We start from the raw sequence: 22,855 nt of genomic DNA on the forward strand, positions 1-22,855 counted from the left end.
TTTGCATGGTCAGAAACGAGTTGCGCAGATGCCGCATTGATTGGGCGGTAAGTCAAATAACAGGAAGACAAAGCTCGGCGACTGAAACCATGTCCTGGCGTTCTGTGAGGTCTGGGAGTAACCGTCTTGGAGAATCCCTCACCTCCGCCTGAGGTGGCTTTTCGTGAAAATATAGACAAAGAAGTAGACACCCCAGCTAACTACGACTCCCCAGACGGCGCTCCGCAAGCCCCGGTATAGTCCATTGCAGCCTTCGCGTTTGAGTATGTTCATTGCTTCTTGGCGCAGCGATCCAGCCCCTACTCCTTTTACGCTTTGTACCGTCCTCAGCGAGTCCAGAGGATAGACGCACACCATAGCCACCACTGCCCCAGCTACTCCAGCTAGGGCATGCAGGCCGGCCTGTAGAGCACTGTTGCTGGAACTAGCATCGACATTTCTAGACACCACCACGGTCTCCGAGGAGACGGGAGCCCGGCAGGACGGTGGGCGGGCCGGTGAAGAGGAGAGAATTGGGGACACGGCGCTACCAGCATTGCGTTTCAGGAGCTCACTCGCACCCTGGCTCGCTGAAGATGAGGAGGCCGCTGCGACGGCGAGAATCCTGTTAGGAGAGCCGGTGGACGACGTGCTCATCCTTGGGGCCTGAACGCTGACAAAGGCTACCCCAGTCCTCCTTCGGAGATCAGACTCCGTTAGCTCGCAGCTTCGCTTACGCAGTTGCACACACAGGCCGGTTACTGTGTCCGTTTCGGACGCCGGGGGGTAAACGGCTCCTTGGTTGGGTAGAAGGGGCGCAGACCAAGATAAGACGCAGAAGAGCCGGCGTGCGAGACAGGAGCAGCATCAGGACTTCGCCTGGGGCAGCGCCGCGGATGAGATGAACACGACGCGTGCCGGTCCGCCCAAGAAGAGGAAAAGGGAGGGCGTCCCCTACGGACAGAGTGACAGACTGCACCGGAGTCTCTCGGTCCGTCACCCTAAGGGGGCTGATGGTAAGGAACGACCTTCGCTTTGGGCCACGCCAGTTCCAAAAATCATTGCGATCGGACTTCCGCTGCGACTCCCTCGGGTGTCCCGCTTTTGGACGAACCGCGAGGCGTGTAGAACTGGAACCTCCCGGGACATAGGACTGGGGTTATCAGAACTCGTCAGAGTATTAGCTTGCCCCCAAGCGTCTGAAGCGAGCGTGAACCTGAAACTGTGTTCTGACACGTGCGGCCAAAACCATCCATCCGAGCACGCGGCGTCAGGATCATACGCTGGATCGCGTCTCCTCCTACAGCGATGGAAGTCAGGAAACCGAAGCGATCAGAAGACACCTCGCATTCTAGATGGTTAGAGGGGTGAGTCCTGTTCGGGCGGGTGAAGCATCGGCCTCTCGAAACTCCAAAAATACCTCAGTTTCAAAGTTTCTGTGGCCCAAGAGAGAAATGGAACTCGCGAAGGGGCAGGAGCATGTGAAGGGCTACATTCTCTTCCATGGCACCCACCCCAAAAGACGATGGGAAAAGGACGTCATCAAAAAGCGCTTCCCGCGGATATGATAACGGGCCTCTGCCTCGACTGTCACCAGTCGGGTCCCTTGTCATTTTGGCATTGAAAAAGATGTAAATGCCGAACCTACGGGGCCGGGCAAACCTAAGAAACGAGTCCGCAAAATTATAGACGACAGCACGCGTGATTATCCATCAGATGAGCTGAAGGTATCCGTGAACTGAGAGTGGGACCGGCTGGCGGCAACCTCCATGACGATTGAGGAGTGTGAAGAGAGTCTCTGCGCTGTCAGGTACAGTCTGTCCATAGTTCGGTTCCTCGTGAAATCTCGTGTAACTCGGTGCCACCGGAGTTCTTCGGACTGCAGCAAAGTGTCGCGTTGACAGATCATGGTTTTGCCCGCTCCAGTCACTTCCTTTAGTACACCAAAGCAGAAAAGAACCAGGCATGGCTGCACTGAAGAGCTAACAAAGACCGCAGTTTGTCTCAAAGTTATTGCTGAGGAAGCCCCACCCCGAACAACACACGACAACTAACCTAAAGCCTCTACTAAATCTGAAAGTCTAGCTTTGATCTTTGCCAACTCGTCCGCCGGCAAGCGCGCATCCAGAAATCCCAGGAGCCGCCCGACACACTTCTTTGACAAATCAGGCATAGCCCCGCTTTCCGCGCCAGCCCCGTACGCGGATCGCGTTACACTACCCAAGTATGGCCCAGCATGTGCGTCGTCCAGCATCAGAGATAAGCAGCTAAAGGAACGACCATCGTCAATACACTCTATCGGGCGGACATGTCACCGATTCTCTCCTAGGTTGATGGCACCAGTACTCGGTCGACTCCATCTCTGGCGACAGCGCTCGGTTTGCCACCAAGACAACACACCTGCACCTCAGCCGTCATGCTATCAACGTCGGCCTCAGCCCAAAACCCCGAGCCAGTCCGCTGTGCTCCGCTCGTGTGACGGCTGCTTCGTTTTCCGGACTACGGCACGCGAATAAGATTTCTGACTTCTACTACAGTACCTCAGCGTCGTCAGGAGCCCGTTCGGGAGAAGAATCGCAGTTATTGTGTGCTCCGATTCTTCGCCTTCGAGGCCGAGTTCTGGTGTGTGAGCGAGTTGTTGAGGTGCATTTCGTTTTCTGATTGTAAAGCGTGTCCTCCCGGCTCCGTACCCTGCTGCTCAGACGCCCGCACTACTCCAGGCCTACCCTGCTTTACGAGCGACGTCGCTCCGCTGTCCGAGTAGAGCTTGGGCCGCCACCATGGGGCCAATATGCCGGCTCTACCCTGCTGTGGTGCTACGGAATGACTGTCACGACGGCCTTGAATCCGTCCTGTTATCTCAGGTTTCGAGCACAAGGACCCGCTCACCGATACTGACCCGGCACCATGGATCACGCTGTGCAGCCATATGGCGCGCTTCCAGGGCCTCCGCCCGTAGCTTTACACTAGAGTTAATGCCACAAAATGGCTTATCCCGTCGCGGAACTCGGGCCGAAACCACTGTAACGTACACGTGCGCAGAAGTGGTCCAATCACGGCAAGCGAGGATCGACATCATAGCGCGTATCGGCAACGACCTGTGACAACAAGATAGTACGATGCATAGTTTTCGCAAAACCAGAGACTCACCTGCTGTGACGCCGGTGCCTTCATGGCCCAAACCCTAACTTGGGTACGAAAAGCAGTCCTGCGCTGAAATGGAGAAGGCGAGTAACGCTATCATTCCCCGCGGGCTCAGCTTGTCGAGTTGGGAGTCACAGCCGCTCAGCACCCGAAGGCGACAACGACTGCGACGGCACCGCCGACCATTGTAAACCCAGCCGCCACCCGCTCCGTGCGGAGCTTGGCCGCCTTGCACAGGCACCCTGCTCGAGGGGGCACCATTGCACTCCGCTCGCACCGCTGCCCGCGGCCATCGAACGCGCCCCACACGGGATTACATTCGCGGGACATGAAGAAAAGGTTATTCCACTCCCCCGGGAGGCGAGAAGACGCCTGCTGGATTTGACCCCTCTTCCGGAGGGGTTCCTAAACACGCCGACATACAGTTTTCAGTCAGCAGACGGGCTTCAGAAGGATCGCCACGACGTCTTTTCATCTATGCTCGGTTCAGGTATTCTCTCCACGCAACCGTGCTGTTGCCTCGTGTCGATGCTCCTAACAGGGAAGCTGCCACGGACGGCAGCTTCTGACGAAGTCTGCAGATACTCTGGAAACTAGACTGCGTTCGGCACGAGGGCAAGGGAAGAGGCGGACTTCGCGTCCGCGCGGCCCGCCCTTCCCGTTTTTCCGGTCAAGAGCAGTGTCTGGCCAAGACCAGACATACCGAGCATCGATCAGATCACTAACACCGGAGACTCGAACAGATGAACAACCACCCGCGCCACGGCACGGCACTCACCGCAACCATATACCATGTGAAAGTCGTAGGGAACTCTTACGATGTGTTTTACAAATCTGGTAGCATGTCGCTGAGGGCCCACTGCGGAACATGTTAGGACGCACCAGTCCGTGCAAAAGTTCATGCCATTAAAAAAAAAAAAAGCACGCGCATGGCTTCTCGAACAAACCTGATAGAGACTCGTCAACATCCGACGCGCAGTCAGACGCCGTGGCAACAGCAGCGGTGTATGCCGTGGTTGAGTTTTGGAGGGTCGCAGTTCTCCCTCCACGCTATATTTTACGTCATTGTCTCCACCCTCTACTGTTGCTCTCCTTTTGCTCCCCTGGGTGCTGCGCGCACCTTCCCGCTTTCTACGCGAAGTCTCCCCTCCCTCTGCTCTGTAGCGCGTTGGCCTCTCCTCTTCTAGGTTAGTTTATGCGCTCGCGTGTCTAGACGTGGGAGGGCCCGCGGTAGCCCATAGCTCCGCTTCTCCGCTCTCCTCTAGTCCCTCTCTCGAGGTGTGCTCTACTGCCTTGAGTGGACCCTGCATCACCCCCTTACCCTCCACTCTCTTGCCTTTCTTCGCCGCACGGGTTTTCTCCTCATTCGGTATATCACTCGGCCCCAGCCCCCCCACTTTTTCCTCGTTAATAGCCGTTGAGCTTCTTCGTTTTCGGGGACGTGACTGCAAAACGCCTCCTGACAGTCCTTGCGATTCAGATCTCCCCTGTCCGACACCCTGGGAGCAACTCCCTGCGCTTGTCTCCTCAGTACCTTCCCTCTTTTCAGACTGGCCTCCAGCTAACGGTTTTACCTCACCATCACTCAGGTTCTCTCGCCGTTCTTCAACAACTGCGTCCTCCTTCCTGTGTCCCCTGTCCGTACGACCTGCGCCTTGGCAACTACTCTCCACTTCCCCTCTTCGATTTCCTGTCTGCGCGCCATCATAATTTCCGGGAGAGCTGCCATCCTGTTCCCCGCACTGAAATAGCTGTGGAGACGAACCGTGTAACACACCACACGGTGCGCCCCCTGTCCCTAGACCACGTCTGTCTCCAACATTGCGACGGACCGGTCCGTTAGGATTCGGCTCGGCTACCTGAGACACGCTTCTAAACGCGTTACCGAGACGTGCCGCTATTCGAGGAGCCCGTCGGTTGTTCTCATCCATACCATTGAATGACCCGCGTTCTCCAAGAAGGCGCTGCATGCTCTTGATATCTCTGATACGCACTGCTTTACACCTTCCCCCATCGGAAGCCTCATTATCTCCTACACGAGGGTCTTCGGCACCAGGTCTCCTGGCTTCATCAGGAGACGGTCTGCCGGACGAAGACAACTCAGCCCGTCCACTCTTAGTCTGCTCCCGAGTGACATCGTGCTCTGCCTTGGTGGCTACTCTGTACCGGCCTGCTGGCGGTTTTCTTTCAGCTGCGAAAGAAATACCTCTCGCACTACCTGCAGAATCCGTCGGCTGGCGGTTGCTTTCCTTGTCAGGAACTTCACACTTCTCCGAGACTGACCACTTTCTTCCGTTTTCGTTCTCGAACGTGGCTGCGTCTTCCACAGACTCGGACACGCTCTTCGGCTCTGCCTCAGTCTCTCCTACACACGCCTTCCCGCTTGTTCTCTTACTGTTTCCGAGTGAAGACCTCCATACTTCCCTTCCCGGAATTTTGAAGTCGACGCAGCAGGTGTTTGCCTTGCCAGACTCGAGGCCCGGTTCGGTGACAGGCAGGGACCCTCTTCTCTTGTACAGACGTCGCGGGAGAGAGCTCTCCCCTTTTTTACTCGATGAGGCACAGCAAGCAGCGACATCGACAAAGTTGATTACAGCGTGCTGCCTCCGTCGAGGACTGCCTTTAAGCTGATGTAGAGCAGGGCGGCGCTGCAACGAGAAATTCTGGTGTTTTTGACGAAACGGAGAAGAATCACACGTGTCTGCAGTCTTCTTCGTGTAGCTTGGCTGCTGTCGCCTGTGTCGCCTTCGACCACTCTCTGATACATGCGGGCAGTCGAGCACTGCATGGAGGTACGGCGGACGTAACGCATCCGTCTCTATCGCCGTGGCCTCAGCACTATGTGGGGTGCCGCTGCGCCTTCTCTTCTTTTCAGCCCCGGCAGCCGAAGATAGTAGCCTTCTCGCCACTGCCAGATCTGACAGGTTCTTCCTCGCGGAGAAAGAACCACCGCCGGACAGGAAAGATACAGACCGGGCGGCTCTGCGACATGCCGCGGGGGAACGCGCGGCCTGCCGCTCTCCCGCCCGCAGCTGCGCAGTCGACTCCGCTGCGCTAAACTCTTGGCAAAAGCGTAGTGTAGTTCCAAGGCGCACCTTTTCTTCACTCAATTTCCTAAGACTTTTACTTGCGTCAGGAAAGCCGACCGAAGCAGCATGTTTAGCTGCGGCCGTCCCGCCGCTTTCAGCATGACGTCCGTTCTTCCTTTCCCCTTCCCGATCTGCTCCGCCTGCGGAAGATGTTTTTGCGCTTTCCGCTGTTTCACTCCAGTCTGTCTCTCTAGCCGGACAAGGTGGCACAGCGACGAGCATATCAAGCGCACCTCCCTTTTTATGAACGGACTCCACAGGCTCTTCCCCAGCTCTTTCCGTCCTGCCTTTCTCTTGTATCAATACGGTCTTTGTTTTTCCTCCCTGGCCGCTTCTCTGCTCGCTTTTACTCAGTCGCCTCGTGTCCCTCCCGGCTGAAAGGGCAGACCAGCTTCCGCCTACACTCCGATGCTTACAAGGTTGGAGGTCCCCTATTCTAGGGCACAAACGTCGGCTCTTCCCCACGGAGGAAAGGCCTTGCGGTCCATCATCCGCTGGTGGCGCTGACTGACTAACTAATCGAGCCTTGTCTGACTGCGACAGAATGCAACCCTCCTCCTCTCGTGGAGACTCCAACTGTTCTGAGCCGCTATTCACTGGTGCCGCCGCACGCGAGGCGGCACTGGTTCCATGACCAGCCGTCGTATCTTCCTTCTCCCAACTGCAAGCGGCAGCCGATTGCGGTTGCTCCTTTCGGTCGAGACCGAAGAGCTGCTCATTACACGTTCCGCCGGCAATATGTGAAGCGGAAGCGGCGGCAACCGCTTGGACAGCGACTGTAGTGACAGGGATGTCAACAACGGAGGTGTGAGTGTTTCTGTCTTCCTTTTGTAAGCTCCCAGCAGCCGATGTCTCTGCAGGCCGAGGAAACCCTCGCTTCTGAAGAGAATCACCTTGACATTCAGGAGCGTCTCCAAGCATCGAGTTATTTAGCGGGGACGGAGAAGAAGACGCGTAACTATTCCCATTATCTTTCTCTTCCTCTACTATGGGACTGCGTCTTTTTCGCTCGAAGAGGAGATGCCGTTTCCGCTTCTTACAACCAGGTGTCCGTTCACTTTCGCCTTCTGTCCCGGAGAAACAAAGGAAATTTTTGGTCGCTACTGAGAGGGGAACAGTTTTATACAGCCCGAAACCAGAGCCTCCTGCCCCGCCCGAGGCTCCAGCTGGTCCTCGGGAAGGAACAGCCGAGGCCACGTCAGAGGACGACTTGGAGGATGCAGACCAGGTCGGAGAGGGAGAGACAGACTGCAGCGAAGACGGGAAAGTCTCCTGGGCGGCTCCTGCAGTACAAGAGTCACAGTTTGCGGCAGCCAGACACCTGACAGTCGGACTGGGAAGTGGAAGGCCGCTTTGTCGCGGAAAACCGGTAAGATCCCCTGCCCCTACAGCAAGTATAGCACCCTGTCGCCTATTGTTTCCGCCCCTTCCTGACCTTCTCCCTCGTGGCTCGTCGTCGTCGCTACTGCTCAACAAAACGACGACTTGATCCATCCCCCCTTTTTCCGAGGGCCCTCGCTGGCTTTCTATTCTTTTGCCTCCACCGGCCCCCGAAGAAACCAAAGCACCGGGTTTCTGGCGGCGTTGCGGCCCAGCGATTCCTCCGTGTTCAGATTTGATGCAGCTGCGCACATTTGCCGGTGCGGTGGGCACCCCGTCAGCGGTGCTGCTGGGGCTGGTTTTGTATCGCGAAGGTACTTCATCTCGCACGGATGACGGACACAGAGACACCGAGAGAACTGACTGGACACCAGGAGTCCCTTCCCATTTTGTTCTGCCCTGCCTAGCGTTAAGAGCAGCCTCTGCTGCGGCCACGGCTCCTCGCGCTGCGGCGATTCGTCTGGCGGTGCCTGCTTCCGCTGCCATAACTGCGCGGCCCCTGTTCGTCCCGAACTTTGTTTGCGTCTCCTCTTCTATGGCGGCACGACCGGGGGAAGCTGGCGAGTCACTGCCAGGGGCTGTCCTCTGCGGAGCACTTCCACTGCCACCTTTCCAACTTCTCCTGCTGCTGTTGGTCGTATGCGCTGCCGCGGCAGTAACAAGTTGTGTGTCCTTAACCACGCCCACTGCATTACAGACATCACCCCTGGGCCCTCTGGATGCCGAACTGGTGTTCCTGCTTACATGCCCGGTGCTCCCATGGTTTTGCGTGTCGCCACGCGAGCTCACACTCGTCTTCCCGGCTCCTTTCTCTCTTCCCGGACTCTCCGCCTCCCGGTTAGACTTGTCCGACCAGACAACACTCCCCGGTGCACTGGGGCACGAGGGAGAGGAAGCTGAAGACACGGGTCGGTCTGGGTTTTCAGCGCCCCCAGCTGCCTTTGCTGCAGCTGTCGCACTGCGGGTGCCTCGCCGAGGAAAATCGCCTGAAGAACACGAATGGAGTGGAGCAGAATGGAAAAAAAAAACTGGAGTCAATCTGGACAAGCGACGCCGCAAGAAGTGCACGCACGAAGCTTAGCCAACGCCACTCTGCTAATTCTGGGACTGCTGCAGAAGAAAGCCAACCCCTGCTTACACACTAGAAAGGCTCGTGCTCGGAAGGACTGGCGCCAAACAGAGACTCCGAAGCCGTGGGCAGCGGGTCCACGATGACGGGACTAAGAAAGAATATGAACCACGCTCGGCAAACTATCGCCTTTCCGCTACACAATGAAAAGAGCGGATTGCACAGGAGACTCTGCGGACAGTAGCGCGGCAGCTTCGGCCACTCAGCTGACCCTGTCCGGAGACAGACTGTGCGTCTGCGCCAGCCGATACATCACATCTGCTTTTAAAGGCAGCTTGGACTGTCCAGCTGGGACGACCCACCACCACCGCAAGTCACGAACCCCTGCATGCTCGTGATGTACAAGAAATCACCTTTGAAGGGCATTTTCTTAACAGCCACGGGAAAACGCAAAGAGCAGCACATGTCCGAAGAACTCCGCACTCGAGCAGAAAGCAGCCTCCCTCTCAGCGCGAGAGACTGTACCACCCGGTGAGCTGCTGGCCTTACACTAACCTCCGACTGCGGCTCTTACAGACGACGCGCTTCGACTCTCCGTCGGGACTTCGGAGACGCTCGCTTGGTCGCTTCCTACGGTACTAGCAGATGGTGAATACGACAAGCCAGTCAAAACTGGGCCTACATGAAACAGCATCCATAACCACAACACTCCCAAGCACGGCCATAAATCGTTGCTCAGAGCTACGCAAGAGCATGCAGGTATGCGACTGCTCGCCAGCGTAATGTACCTACGGGACTGGAGACACGTCTGCCTACACAGACAACAGACATAAACTCCCCAAAAGCTAGACAAGAACCAGAACGGTCATTTCATGACACTCACAGCCTTTCAGGTGAACACAGCACGGCCAACTTTCTCACCCATGACGGCTCCAAGTTTCTCCATGATAGAAAGCTCTTTATCAAGAGGCCGAACGCGCACTTCAACAGAGAACTCGACGCGTTTCTTTTTTTTCTCCTCCGCCCCTCTCCGCGGCACCGCCGTTCCTTCCGAAGAAAGGAAACGCGGCCCTCCATCTTCAACCTTCCCTGAAAACCTTTCCTCACAGCTTATAGAGGCGACCATTTCCTCTTCAGCTACTGCCTGCCTTGTTGCCTTGACTTCGCTCTCCTCTCCTGAGGTATCTGCCTCACGACTGTCTCCAGTCGCTGGCGGCAAAGCACTATTCACCTTTGTTTTAGAGCGTGACAAACAGCTCTTCAACTGACACGGCGGAGAGGCTCTAGAGCTGACCGGAGGTTGACACACAGACGGTAACACCCAGCACAAGTCGGGGGCGTCAGCGTTTTTGCATGCGTTGGACAAACGCAGACAACACCGCCCATGTACCTCGTCCGTGTCCGACTGCAGCCGCGAAGTCAGATCACGGGAGGCACCATGGCGGCAGCAGGAAGGAGAGGAGCTCATGGGGTCGCGAGCTGCAACAACATGGGTACAGACATTTAGGGCCTGTTCTCTGGGGCCGTGCAGCGCTCCGCTGTCCTCTTTGTCGGAATCTTGGTCGGCTACTCTGCTCATTCTCGACTGTGTCATACCCTCCGTACTGTCGGTGGTCCGGATGACCGGCATGACACCGCACGATGAAAGCCCCTTTTGTTCTTCACCGCACGATGAAAGCTGCTTTTGTTCTTCATTATTTGCTCTAGTAGATGAGGTGCGGGTCTCTACTCCGACGTCGGCGCTGCATCCGCCGTTCTCTTTAGTGACTGGGCCGGGCGCCAAAGATAATGCCGACGGCACGTACGAAGCGAACAGCGAATTTCCACTGCCTGCGTCTGTCTCCGTCGCCGAAGCGACAGCTGCGCCCGCCACGTCTGGTGGCCCCGAAGCAGGGCGCCGAACTGACCGTTCACCGCGCTTCCCATTGTGGGGCATGCCAGACAAACACAGTGCCATTCCGTAATTTTGTTGGTTTACCTCTTCAGTCAGTTTCTCCCACCGCTCGGCCCTCTGGACATCTTCCGGCTCCGCCTCCTCAGCAACTTCTTGTTTCAGCCTTGCCGCTCCCTGTACTCCTTTGCAGCTTATCCCATCCGGGTCTTCGTTACCATGAGGGTCTGCTTTCCCTTGTACGTCCTCGTTTCCTGCCGTGCTGCTGACTTCCGACTTTGTCTTCCCTTCTTCCTTCAACTGTATCGTATAATCCTCCTCGGCTTCTCCGATCCACGGCGTATGCGTGAGCTGAGGCACCAGCTTCAGTCGCGGGTCTGCGGCGCTCCCCCGGTGGTGCTCGAAGGCATGGACTTGAAGGTCAGAGAACACCGGAAAAACACAGGGGCACAAGGGGCAGTGAAAATGATACTGAGGGACCACCGACCGACCGCGTCCCCCCCCAGTCGCCAGCGCGTCAGGTCTCCCTTTAAGATTGTTGGACTGGGCTGACAACGATCGTCGAACGCCGGAACCTAACTTGCCGCACGTCCCGGCAGTATGGGAACTCGATGAGGAAAGGGATGTAGCCGAAAAGCTTCTGGTGCTTAAACACTGTCCAGAAGAGGTGGAAAAAGCGGAAGAGGCCCCCGGGCAGAGGGCTTCCTGCAGAGAAACCTGGGAAGACGACGGACTGTAGCCCCTCGACGAAGCTCTACCTGAGGAAGGGCCACGAAAAACTTCGGATGCCGCCGAGCTTGACGAGACAGACAAGGGATCATGCTGTTGTGGCAGCACAGCAAAGAGAAGGGTTTGAGTCTTACAGGTATCTTCTCGAATATCAAATGAGGAACGGGAGTGACAAAACGAACACCTACCTCGTACACAAAAGAAAAGCCTTCAGTTGCTTCAGCTTCAGAAAGCGCACCTTCACAGGCGCCATTGCCGTTGAGTGGGCACGCATAAGGCAAGCCGTAGCTAAACAAAGGTTCCTGTACCACCAGCGGTGTAGCCCAGGGTTGCTCCCCCCGCGCTGTTACCGCCTTCGACACACGCAGCGTGGTAACTACCGAGTAACTCTGAGAGCGAACTATAAATTTTAAGCCGCATGCAGCTTCACACGACACAAGTGCTTTTCTCCAGTCAATCATCTACCTCTTTCCCCTAATGCCGGGTCGTAATGGGGAAGACACGGGCTGTCTCTACGTCAAATTGGAAGCGTGCAACAAGTCCACCCCCGCGCCATACGCTACGAAGAAATAGCACGTGAACTTCTACCGTGGGTCCTCAGTGCCGGTCAGGATTCACAACCAGTAGGCAGAGCTGTCCCTGGCGAAAGGCTACAGGGAAGCAGCTCGATACGAAGACCGAGGAGTCTCACGTAGACCAAATTCGCTTGAGGTGAATCTACGACGGTCCCTCTGCTTCACACCTCAGGGGGCGAAAAGGTCAGCACACCGATGAACAGACAATGTCTTCTAGCGAAATGAACATTCCCCAATTCAGCCGCCACGTTGGAACAGCTGCGTCCATTGCTGAAGTAGGTATCGGAAAAAAGACCAAACTACTTTCCTGAGAGTCCCCTTCACTTAGCACTGGCTCGTCTCCCAAGGCAGCAAAAGAACTTCTCTCTAGCGCACACCCACAGACGAACACAGATGGGACGCCGTAAAAAAAGTAAAAATTGCAGACGAAAATCTCAAGTGTCCTCTCTGGATCTCACGTACCTTGCGTCTGCACGGAAAACACACATACCCTCCCAACGTTCTTCTACTCCGCCAGTGGTGTCTGATGTAGTGTTCATAGTTGGACCAGTATGCGTCAGGAGCATGAACAGTTTTATCACACAAGGGGCACTCGTATCTCAGCCAAGCCTTGCGTCCATGCAGAAGTTGTTCCTGCTCCAGCGCATGCATTCCCTCGATTCTCAAGGGCATTACAGCTGCCCGGACCAACTCCGTCAGCGTAACTGTCGGAATCCTGGCAACTTCCGCGGCTGCAGCTGTTCTTTCTGCCTCAGTCATAGGCTCCACACCGCTTAACACTGTCAGTCCAGTCTCGTCCTCATTTGTCTCAAGACTGTACTCTTGAGTCCTGCCCGTCCCCGCTGCGGTGGCACCGCTGCTTGGAGCGACATCTGACTCTTCTTCTCTCTGGACTGCATCCGTCCCGTTTCTCTCATTTCGTACATCGCCGCCGTCACCCGATTTCTCACACGGCCCCTTTGCAGTGATAGCGGGAAGGGGAGGATGAGAGGAAAGAGCACTGCTGCTGCAGGGAGCACCAGCAACTAGGGGAGTGTGTGATTTCGAGAAGCGCCCCTGTCCGGGGCGTCCGGTTTCCATCGAGATTTCTTCGGTCTCGGTAACACACGCACCTGCTTCAGAAGAGAAAATGCTGATCTCCACGTCCTCCTTATCCTCTTCCTCCTCTTCGTCGGGGACGGCCCGCACCTTATGTGCGAGACGCGGATGCCGCTCGACGTAGGAGAAAACCGGTCGCCCACTCAGAGAGCTCGGCCAACGAGAGGGGTTCTGTACGGAAGACGACCCACTGGATAGCGAGCAGGTAGGTACGTTCTCTCCTTCTCGCTCTTGTAGCGACGCTGAATTTTCTTCTACCCGTAATGCCCCTTCTTGCCCGGATCCCCCCGGAAGTGAGGAAGATCCAGATAAACAAATATCCGCCCCAGGTTGGCTGGTAGAAACAGCAGAAACAGTTCGTCGGCAAGGCGCACTCGCTCTAGACGAAGCAGCCCTCCTTTTCTCGTCTCCACTCCTAGGCGGCTGCGTCTGCCCAGGAATGACAGAAGATAAGGAGACCTGCGAAACAAGGCCGTCAACTGTCTTTTCCCCTCTGACATCCCCGCCGGCTCGCAGTAGCGACGCACTGCATGACTCGAGCACGTGTCCTTTAGTACTCCCTGTGTTGATTGTGTCTGGCACACAGGTAAGGTCACAACAACCTTCGCTTCTTGCCGGTTCATGGGCTACCCCCGCACCGTCGGAAGAACTTGATAGAACTGCCGCTCTTCCGTAGTCTGTCAGAGAACAAAATTTGTCAGATGAATCCGTAGAACTCGGCGAAGATACCGCAGCTGCACCGCCTTGCCTATCGTCGGATCTAGTTGCACGCTCGCCGCCTGTTCCCGTAACTACACGGACTTGTTGGAATGACAAAAACTCTCCGCTCCTGCTAGATGTAGTGGCAGTATTCCCCGACACGCCAGCTCGAACATCAGGCCGCAAAGCATGTTCGGCCGTGACCTGTTTTTGTCCGGCCCAACCTGTCGAAGCCAACAGGCGGAGAGGACCTAATATGTCCTCTCTCCTCTCCGCCGCCTTCGCGCTCGTCCCTTCTCTCTCCGCCCCCGTCTGCGGTTGGCTGCCGGGGGCAAGGGCTGCTGAGGGGCAACGTGCAAGGGCCGAGAGAAGCAGAAGGCCCTGCCTCGCCATGCTGGAAGCTGCTACAGCTGCTGGCGTCGGATAAGGATCTGCGCCTCCAAAAGGACTCGGGAGACACGATGAACAGATATTCCCCCGAGGGTAGACCAGCGAGGTTGCTGCAGTTAGTAGCCGCAGAGCTGAAAGCCTCCCGGTTAGTTCAGGAGCCCCCGCGTCGATGACGGGAAAGTGGGGACTCGGCGAGGCAACAGTGGAGTTGGCTGCTGCAAGACGAGTATGCACGAAGTCCGGCGAACGTAACAGAAGACCGGAGAGAAGACACTCTTGCAAACTAAGCGACGAAGGAGAGGAACCGAAGAACAAAGGACAGCCAGCGACACTGGCCGGCGTCTCCGTTGAATCCGTTGTTACACTGGAGACAGCAAGCGTCTCACGCCCTCTAGCTGGACTCCCAGACAGAACGCCTCCCGGAGACGCCGGCATGGCAAGTTTCAGGAGAGGGCCCGTAGAGGCAGTGACAGCAGAGGCGTCACCACCGGCTTTGGAAGCACTATAGGAACAAGAAGCAGAGTTGAAGAGACAACCAGGTCTGCTCCTGTTATTATTAGTGCTGTTGTCAGGGCCACTGACGCTGCCATGCGGGGTCACGACAGTCTCGTCGTCCGCTAACACATTTCCAGCATGATTGCTACCACCAAAGCTGGAGCCTTTCCCTACGTTAGAGGCAACTCCAGCACCAACGTGACCGGAGCCTGTTCGGCTGCAAGGAGCGGCTTCTCTTCTCTCGTTGGGCGCAAGGGGCCGCTGGTAGCGACTAACTGGCTCAATAGAACCCGAAGTATGGAGAACCAAACCGCAGTCGGTACTGCTTCCTGGCGCCGTAGGGACAGCAGTACTGTCCCGGAGACAAGATGGGGAAGCATGTGAATGCGAAGAACAAGCAGATGGCAACTGGCCACAGGTGCCACCATCGCGCTCTCCTGAACTATGGCGGACTCTTGTCGCAGCATCTTCCGCAGGAGAGCAAACAACCGGGGCCGTTCGATCGCCTAGCGCGTGCGAGCAGGCGGCGTGTACCGGACGGCATTCCTGCGTGTCCAAGGCAGAGGAAGAGACAGAGGCCGGGACCGGAAGAAGAGAAGAACAGCTCGGAGCTAAAACGGAAGCAGAGGGAGAGCATGGAGGATCAGATGATGGAGAAGCCAGTGACGAAAGCATTGCCTGTCTAACAAGGCTTTCCGCCCGAGCAGACTGGCCTTGTTGCAGGCAGCTCCGCGAGAGTAGGAAGCGCAGCTGTGCAACCTGGAACCGGGAGAGCAACGCCAAGGAAGACCCGATAACAGGAGGCGTCCCACCCGGTGCGGCGTCCTCGAAAGAAGAGGCGGAGCGAGAGTTGCTCGCTCCTTTAAGCTGCATGGAGACTACAGCAACGAAAAATAGAGAACACCAGAGAAAGACACAGGCCTGTGCAGGAGGGCTGGAATGAGAGGGCTGAGGAAGAGGCTTCAACAAAGACAGTAGAGATCTCCACTCCAGGCACGGAGCACGCAGTCAATTCCTCCGCCGACAAAAGAGAAGCATGGGATGTTGCTATTACCTGAATGCCGACACTCTGCGCTACTGGTGTCGACGACGAGGACGCATCATTCGGAGAACCCACGTCTGCAGATGAAAAACTCGACTAGGTTTCTGCTTCTTTTTCTTGAAACACCACCGCCGCCCTGTTTACCTGTCAAAACGGCAGAGGAGAACGACAGGGACAGTCCTCACCACGCTGCCTCTCCTCTTCCTCTTCTCCTCTTCCTCCCTCACTTCCCACCCGCGTGAAGTGAGTTTTTGTCGTCTCTGTCCCGCCCAGCGCGAAACGCCTTCTTCGAGCGACATCAGCAGCCGTGATCGTGGACTTCACGTCACCTGTGGCCGCCAGGTTGGGACAAGACTTTTTCTATCCGATGTGAACAAGAAAGCGAAGACTGCAGGTCGCCCGAGGAGGTTCAACGACCGCACGGACTGAGAGCGGGCAAAGAAACGTTTCCGCAGTTCGGGACGGCAGAGAAGCCTCGGGGATAGAGAGTGCCCCGTCTCCAATGCTTAGGAGGCCTCCTGCAAGTATGGGGGCCCCGGAACAAGACGAAAGTAGTCGCGACGTGAGGAAGAAACGACAGGCGAAGAGAAAGGTGGGCGCCGAGAAAAAAGAGAAGAAACGCACCACGGGCGGACCGGCAAAACAAGCGATAGCGGAGGTCGTGAAAAAGGAGAGGAGCTCGAGGACAAGGACACGAGGGCACGAAGGATGCAAACGTGGGAAACGGGGGATAGAAAAAGAAATAATACGAGAAGATGGATTGGAGCCGTCACAGGGCCACCCGGTGGACCATGCAGCAGGAGGCCAGGGAGCCGAGAGATAAATGTGAGAAAGAGAGAGACGGAAAGAAGAAAGCAGACGCGATGGTCACATGAAACAATACAAGCTGATGAAGGAAAGGCAAGAACTAAAGAAGGCGCGTGAAAACAAGTGTCGGAAGGAGCTGTAAGGAAAGACGGAAGAAAAGAACGTTCTGGAGTTGCGTGATTTGATACGGGTTCTGTCCGTGGCACAGCATCTCCCGGTAGCCGAGAAGAACGAGATTGGGAGGCGACACCACAAGATGAAGGCGGCACCACGATCTTTGCGAATACCCCGAGGGGACATCCAAGTGCAAAAATGAGGGAGCAAATACCTCAAGAAACCTCTGTTGCTCCTCGAGCGACTTCCCCGCACTCCATCCAAACCATCAACGCAGAGGAAAGCTGAATGTCCGGACCCTGCTATCGCGCGACCCTCATCAAAGAACCTGCTGTCAAGCACCGCCGACACTGACCTCGCGCACCCGGAGTGACTGATGGAGCGGCTCGGACCCGGCTGACCGGTACAGCATCTGGAGCCATCCTGGGAAGGCAAAACGGCCCCTTCACGGGACGCGCAATTTCCTTCTCTGTGGTTTCTTTCCTTTCCTCCGCTCCAGGCTTGCTCTGAAACTAAGCGAGCGCATCAATTCCGAATGTACCCCTACTTGCCAGCAAACAAACGAGAAGACAACTACGGGGCACGCTGTCGATCGGTATGGACACGAACGACCCGACGGTTCAGCGAGCAGAGGCGTTCCGGTAGTATACTGAGGCAGAGAAGGAGCCGGGACACCGTGTCCTCGGCACAGACTTGCCCAAGGTTGAGGAACAACAACAGAACAAAAAGCCGCGACCCTCGACAAGGTAACAATTCCCGTTAAGAGCTGTGATATCGCGAAAACCATGCAGAAATCACGACGCACGACTCGCCGACATTAGCAACTGAGTACACTTCGGGAGAGGCCCGCACACCATGGGGAATGAGAAGACCGAGAGAAATAAAAGAAGTAGGCGCCAACGGGAATGCCGAAAACTAGCATGCGGAGGTGCCGCGGACGGGAATCCGAGTGACAGGAGTTCTCCTGAAAGACTTGCAGGCAAACACGCGCTAACTGCCTGAATACCCACTCCAGTGGTGGCTTCCTATCGTAGAGGGCAGACCGCGAGACGGAAGGCTCTGCGGACACGGGCGGGGGGAAGGAAAGGCGGGAGACAGAAGCACAAGGCAGCGTAACGCGCTGCGAACAAAAGAAGCGAGGGCCAGCAGCTTCTGAAAACCGCACTACGCGGAGGAGCTGGACGCGCGCAGGCCGCGGGTGAAGCCTCGGCAGGGCAGCTTCCGGAGTGAACACATCATGCAGCGCTGCAGAGACAACGGAACACACAGAGCCACAAAAGAGACGGAATCGACAGACGCGCATGTCCAAAACGGATGCGATTGCACGTCCTTCCCTTTCCCAACTTGGTGAACCCGGGACCCCAGCTTGATTTTGCGGGCAGATGAAAAGGACCGCACCCAGACGCGGAAGACGTGAAGAGGCCGGCTCGGCCTCGGTATGGCCACCGTGATGGCGGCTGGATCCTTTTTATCTGCCGCTAGGGAGGACACCAGACAGGAGGGCTGCTGGAAACGGTCTACACAGCGCCCACCCGGGAGAAGAGAGGAAGCAACCGGAACAAAGGAGAAAAAGAGAAGTCGGCGGTACTCGCCCTACAGATTTTCTCGCGAGCTGCGCCGGGGACTAGGACGAAGAGGTGATAGACGAACGAACTATTCAAATGCCCTAAAAAGGAAAGGACCGATAAAGCCGAGTACACCGCGGACGGGAAAGACGACGAGACGTAAGCAGATGCGCTTGCCCAGGAAACAGAATTACGGGACGGCCACAGAAAGAGCAGTGTTACACAATCGGACTTCACGGAGCGTGCAGATACAGTAGCTCTGCAGTTGGCTGTCTGCATTCGTTATGGAAGAGAGATACAGCCGAGTGCTGCCTTGGAAGATCTAGCGACCGTTCGCCCCTGAGATTCTCCCCAGGAGTTCGGTAGCCTTGTTCACTTTTCTACGCGGCACAAGCAAGCATGACGCCGCTTGCGCGAAGACGCACGCCGTCCTTGTAGCCTCCGCAACGGCAGAAGGCGCAAGTTGTTCGTAACGAAGTAATATAGAACACGGCGTTTAGGTGATATGCGTTCTCCCGTCGTATAAGCGATTAGTGTGTGCCAGCCTGCGTTACTGCGGGTGGCGCCGCTTGTTAACCAGTCCCCATGTTCAGAGTAGGGCGGGGCGTCGACGTCGGAGGCCCCGGCCTTCACTGAGCGCTACGCGGTGACTGCACCACGCCATTTCATATCCTGGAGGCGAGCAGGGGTGATACGGGAGTAACAAGAGTAGCACCTGTCTCCTTTATACCCGTGCTACTCTGGAGCGAGTGGAAGCGTCCTGTGCTCTATGGCGCAAGAGGCGTTGATAGGCTTGGCTTGCTCCAAAGAGAGTCGAAGAGCGGCAAGGTTTCCACCCGAACACCGACAGGCATTCCTTGCACCGCAAGCGTCCTCAATAGTGAGCCAAACTGTTCCTCTTCTTTCGGTTTGGGGAGCACGAGATACACCGCCGGAGGCCGGGGAATCTCCGAGCAGCTGGAAAATCTCGGGGCCGCCTCCTGCCCGGACACCGTCGGACAGCGCTACCTGAATCTGTTCAAGCGCCTGCAGGTGACGCACTCACCACCACGGGCTTTGAGACTTCATTTTTTTTTCTTGGTCCCGATTCGTGTGCAGGTTTGAGACTGTTTCCACGACGGTTCTCGGGTCTTCGGCAGCAGAATGTTTGCGCTGGTGGCATTTGCTGTTCGGAGCCATACACCGCCGTACCGGCGGACGAACGAAGTACTTCAGGCCATCCGATTCACTAAACGTTTTCGCTCAGCTAAGGACTCTATAGAACAAGAATCTTCGCGCATTTCGAATTTTTTTGGAGGGATTTTTCTCGCGGAGAATTCGTGGGCACCAAGGTAACGGCCGAGGGCAGCTCTGAACACGGTCAAGAGCACGCACCGAGGCGAGCAGGGAAAAAAACAAAATCCACCCGGTCGCAGTTCGGATGAAGTGGACTGAGGTCCGGAACCACGCAAACTACAGCACGGCACCTAGTTTCACGTAAGCCCACCCCGTTCTCGTTGTGGTTAGTCCAATCGTGAGACCGGTGTGCACGGAAGACGGTTAACAGATAGTAGTCCCCTACACAAGCAGAAATGCATGCTGTTATCGGACTGCAGAGAAATCAGGGGAAAAAAAGCACCGCCAAGCTTGAGCGAGTACGCCCCCCCGCGCCGGAAACTACACGCCGGAACATCCCTGGGGTGAAGACGGGGGGCTATCAGATCCCTCCGCAGTCCCCATCACGTATCGCTTCGGAAAATACGCGGGAAAGAGCGCGTGCTCGTGAAGCGTGGAAGAAGAAACGGACTCCATCCGGCGCGGCTTTGTCATCTCTGACCCTTCAGGGAGCCTGTTCTGCGACCGGCTAGCGATGCTGAGCTTTCTCAAACAAGATAAAACGCCTTTCAATTCGTGGGGCAGGCCAGACAGAAAAGAAACAGGCAGCACGTACCAGCGCTGTTCGCCTCCCCGGGAACGGGGTGATCCGCCGGAGCAGTTCTGACCCCCGCTCATCACTATCCTTTCCCCAGAACCAGGCAGGGTTTAACCACTGAAGGCACTCTGTTGTCTATAATTGCTGAGACACGCGAAGTTCTTTCTTGATTGTGCCACCGGGCTCAGCAGAAGGTCGGTTGAAGTCCAGTCTGCCCGGGCATCTCCTGCAACCTTGACAAGACACCGGAGCGATCCCACGGCGAAATACACCGATGTCCGCACTCATAACTACGAGCACACACGCTCGCACCATCTCAAAACAAAGTGAGCACGGTAGCTACCGCCGCCGTGAAGAGTTTCCCTCGTCGTCTTTACCTTTCATCACTGCAGGACTCCGTGACTGTTTGAGGAGGCATCCGACAATGCGAGCGCCTGTTTTTTCGCCCCCGCGAGGACTGGAGGCGGCGCCAAGGGTTCAGTAGTAGTCGCGATTTGGGAAGAAAAGAGAGGGAAAAAAGACAAGCCTAGCTGGACTGCGAAGTGAGACGTGAAGAAGGTTCGCACCGAGTCGCGAATGCACTGCACGGAAAAAAGGCAGAGACGACACGCAAGCAAGCCATTTTTGAGCACTGGAGCAGGCTCATTGGGTAACACCAGATGCAGCACGGAGATAGTGCCAGACCACTAGGAGTCAGTACTCCACCGGGCCGGGTCGCCGGCCCTTTAGACTGGTTAGCTCCAGCCTAGACGCCGCGGTACCCACAACCTGGAAAAACTGCCTCCGGACTGAGGCGGTGGGGGTGTTTGAGATTTGAGATGTTCCTATTTGTATTATGACTCTGCTCTTGAAATGAACTCCTTTCCGCGACCACCAGAGCATCCCAGTCGGTCTTCGACGCTGCCCGGAAGAAAAGCCACGCTTGTGACACTCACTCTGGAGTACAAAGTGAATCCCTGTACACTTCCAGCGATATTCGAGTATGGAGGAGACACTTGAGCACACGCGCCTGCATACGAGTACAAGCAGTAACTGCGCCACGATGAACAGGCGCAACCCTAAAATGCTGTCCACGAAGGTCGACAAACCGACGTAGCGCATGCAGGCACGCGAGCGAGGCAACCCAACCCTGAAAACTCCACCTCTCGCTCGTGTCCTCCTGTTTTCCCTCTGCTATGGCCCGCCTAGGTGGTTACGGCGGATTGCCCTCCTGGCATATACCGAATAGCGGAGACCAGCTGCAACCGGTATGGGGTTAGTGCAGCCGGATGAAGCCGCTGCGCGGTGAGTCGGCACCTGTTGAGATGTCGAAACGATGTGATCCCATAGCACGGCGACAAGCAACATACGCAGCCGAGTAAGGCTGAACGAATCACGCCTGGCGCGTTCAGACACACGCGACGGTGGATGAAAAGGCGAGCGCCCGTGCCTAAGGGACATACCGGGACGCGAGCCACAGAAGTGACGGATGCGACTACGGATGATGACAATACAAAGGAAGCCGGAAACCACAAAACACTGTTGCGCGGCGACGTCGCGGATTTGTCCAAACTGTGTGGGATACACGAAACCAACTGCGGTTACATCGTGTTCACGCCAGCCAAAGACAGCGTATATGCAGACCGCCTACATGCCCTCACCGTGTGCGACGCATGTGATTATGCGGGGGATGCCATGAATTTCGAGGCTAAGGCTCCGGTGTACCCGTAGAACAGGGAAGCCTAACCTACCTACAAATAAGAGTGGCAATACTACCTGACCGTAAAAATCCAACGTCAGTACTTCCCATTAGCCCGCAGCCCTTGAAGACCTGGAAACTGCGTTGTGTTGAGAATTTTCGGCATTCAATACTAGTGACCCTCGGCGCGGACTGTCACGTCGCGGCACCGGAGAGGCACCCGCGAGGCTACGCGGATGCCCGTGGGGAACCACACAAAGAACGACGTCTGACGAGCTGCTCTTCTAGACGTGTAAGAGAGTTGTGAACTGGGTTTGTCGAACCACCTCGTGACAGTCACACTCGCCAAAACCAAGTGAACCCCACTTGAAGGAAAACTGTTTTTCCAAGAAACTCACCGACGAGTCCGACGGAATCAACTCCACCAGCAGCGAGAAGATAGCCTCTCGATACAGCGTGAACCTGCAACAGGAGCATACACGAGCCGCGAAGGAATGAAACTGCCGTCTGCACATAATGAGGAAGCGGCTCCGGTACGCTAGCACACAAACAAGCGACGGAGTCTGCAAGCCGTCGGCGCCAAAAGCTACTCCGTCGTCGGGTACCATCCCACGAGAAAACAGATGAGCTGAAGACGACGAACTACAACGCCATAAGACATAGCGCTCTGACCTCGGCGCTCCCATGCTATGGCCTCTCTGCACCTAAGCATAGTCATCCTGATTCGACAATTTCTCCTATACTCAAGAAACAACTCCCATGCACGCGCCAGCCGCAGCCATCCGAATACGTTCTCCCTCTGCAAAGCGAACTACAGTACTGCGGAACGGCGGCGCGCGACGTCAGGCGTGGAAGAAGCCGCAGTGTAGGCCCAGCCGCCCACGGAATGACATGGCAATAGAATTCCGTACTAACGCTTCACAACAAACAACACCGCGCACTGCCGCACATCAAAACAAGAAGACCACGTAGCATTCTGCCTGTCGATCGAGGACAAAAAAGGGACTCTGGGACTCACACGTAAGAAGGCAAAAGAGAAAAACCAGAAAGCATCTTCCCTGCAATGAGAGTAGCAAACCCCGTCAGTTCCCTCTCTCCTTCCGTCTGAGGTCAAAAGGAAAAACAAAGGAGCTGCGCTACCACATCAAGGAAAACCATCTTGCTAGCCCCAAAAAGACACCGCCGCAGGTCTCTACGAC

General features: G+C 56.2%; 2 protein-coding genes across 2 annotated transcripts; both read right to left on the reverse strand.

Annotated features, from left to right (window-relative positions):
• Positions 1-1,557: 1,557 nt before the first annotated feature.
• CSUI_002272 (mitochondrial carrier domain-containing protein) lies at positions 1,558-18,587 on the reverse strand. The gene is made up of 6 exons (XM_068062474.1): positions 15,725-18,587; positions 12,319-15,416; positions 9,583-11,374; positions 9,217-9,339; positions 3,130-8,578; positions 1,558-1,641 (listed from the first exon to the last, which is right to left on the reverse strand). Exons 2-5 carry the CDS (start codon positions 15,409-15,411, stop codon positions 4,317-4,319), a joined length of 9,270 nt encoding a protein of 3,089 aa, XP_067925551.1. The 5' UTR covers positions 15,412-15,416; positions 15,725-18,587; the 3' UTR covers positions 1,558-1,641; positions 3,130-4,316.
• Positions 18,588-19,340: 753 nt separating this feature from the next.
• Positions 19,341-22,849, reverse strand: CSUI_002273 (uncharacterized protein). Its single transcript, XM_068062475.1, has 4 exons — positions 22,675-22,849; positions 22,055-22,118; positions 20,356-20,559; positions 19,341-20,211 (listed from the first exon to the last, which is right to left on the reverse strand). Exon 4 carries the CDS (start codon positions 20,056-20,058, stop codon positions 19,723-19,725), a length of 336 nt encoding a protein of 111 aa, XP_067925552.1. The 5' UTR covers positions 20,059-20,211; positions 20,356-20,559; positions 22,055-22,118; positions 22,675-22,849; the 3' UTR covers positions 19,341-19,722.
• Positions 22,850-22,855: the final 6 nt, after the last annotated feature.

This window comes from Cystoisospora suis (assembly GCF_002600585.1).
Source record: "Cystoisospora suis strain Wien I chromosome Unknown contig_955, whole genome shotgun sequence".
In the NCBI taxonomy this organism is placed as follows: Eukaryota; Apicomplexa; class Conoidasida; order Eucoccidiorida; family Sarcocystidae; genus Cystoisospora; species Cystoisospora suis.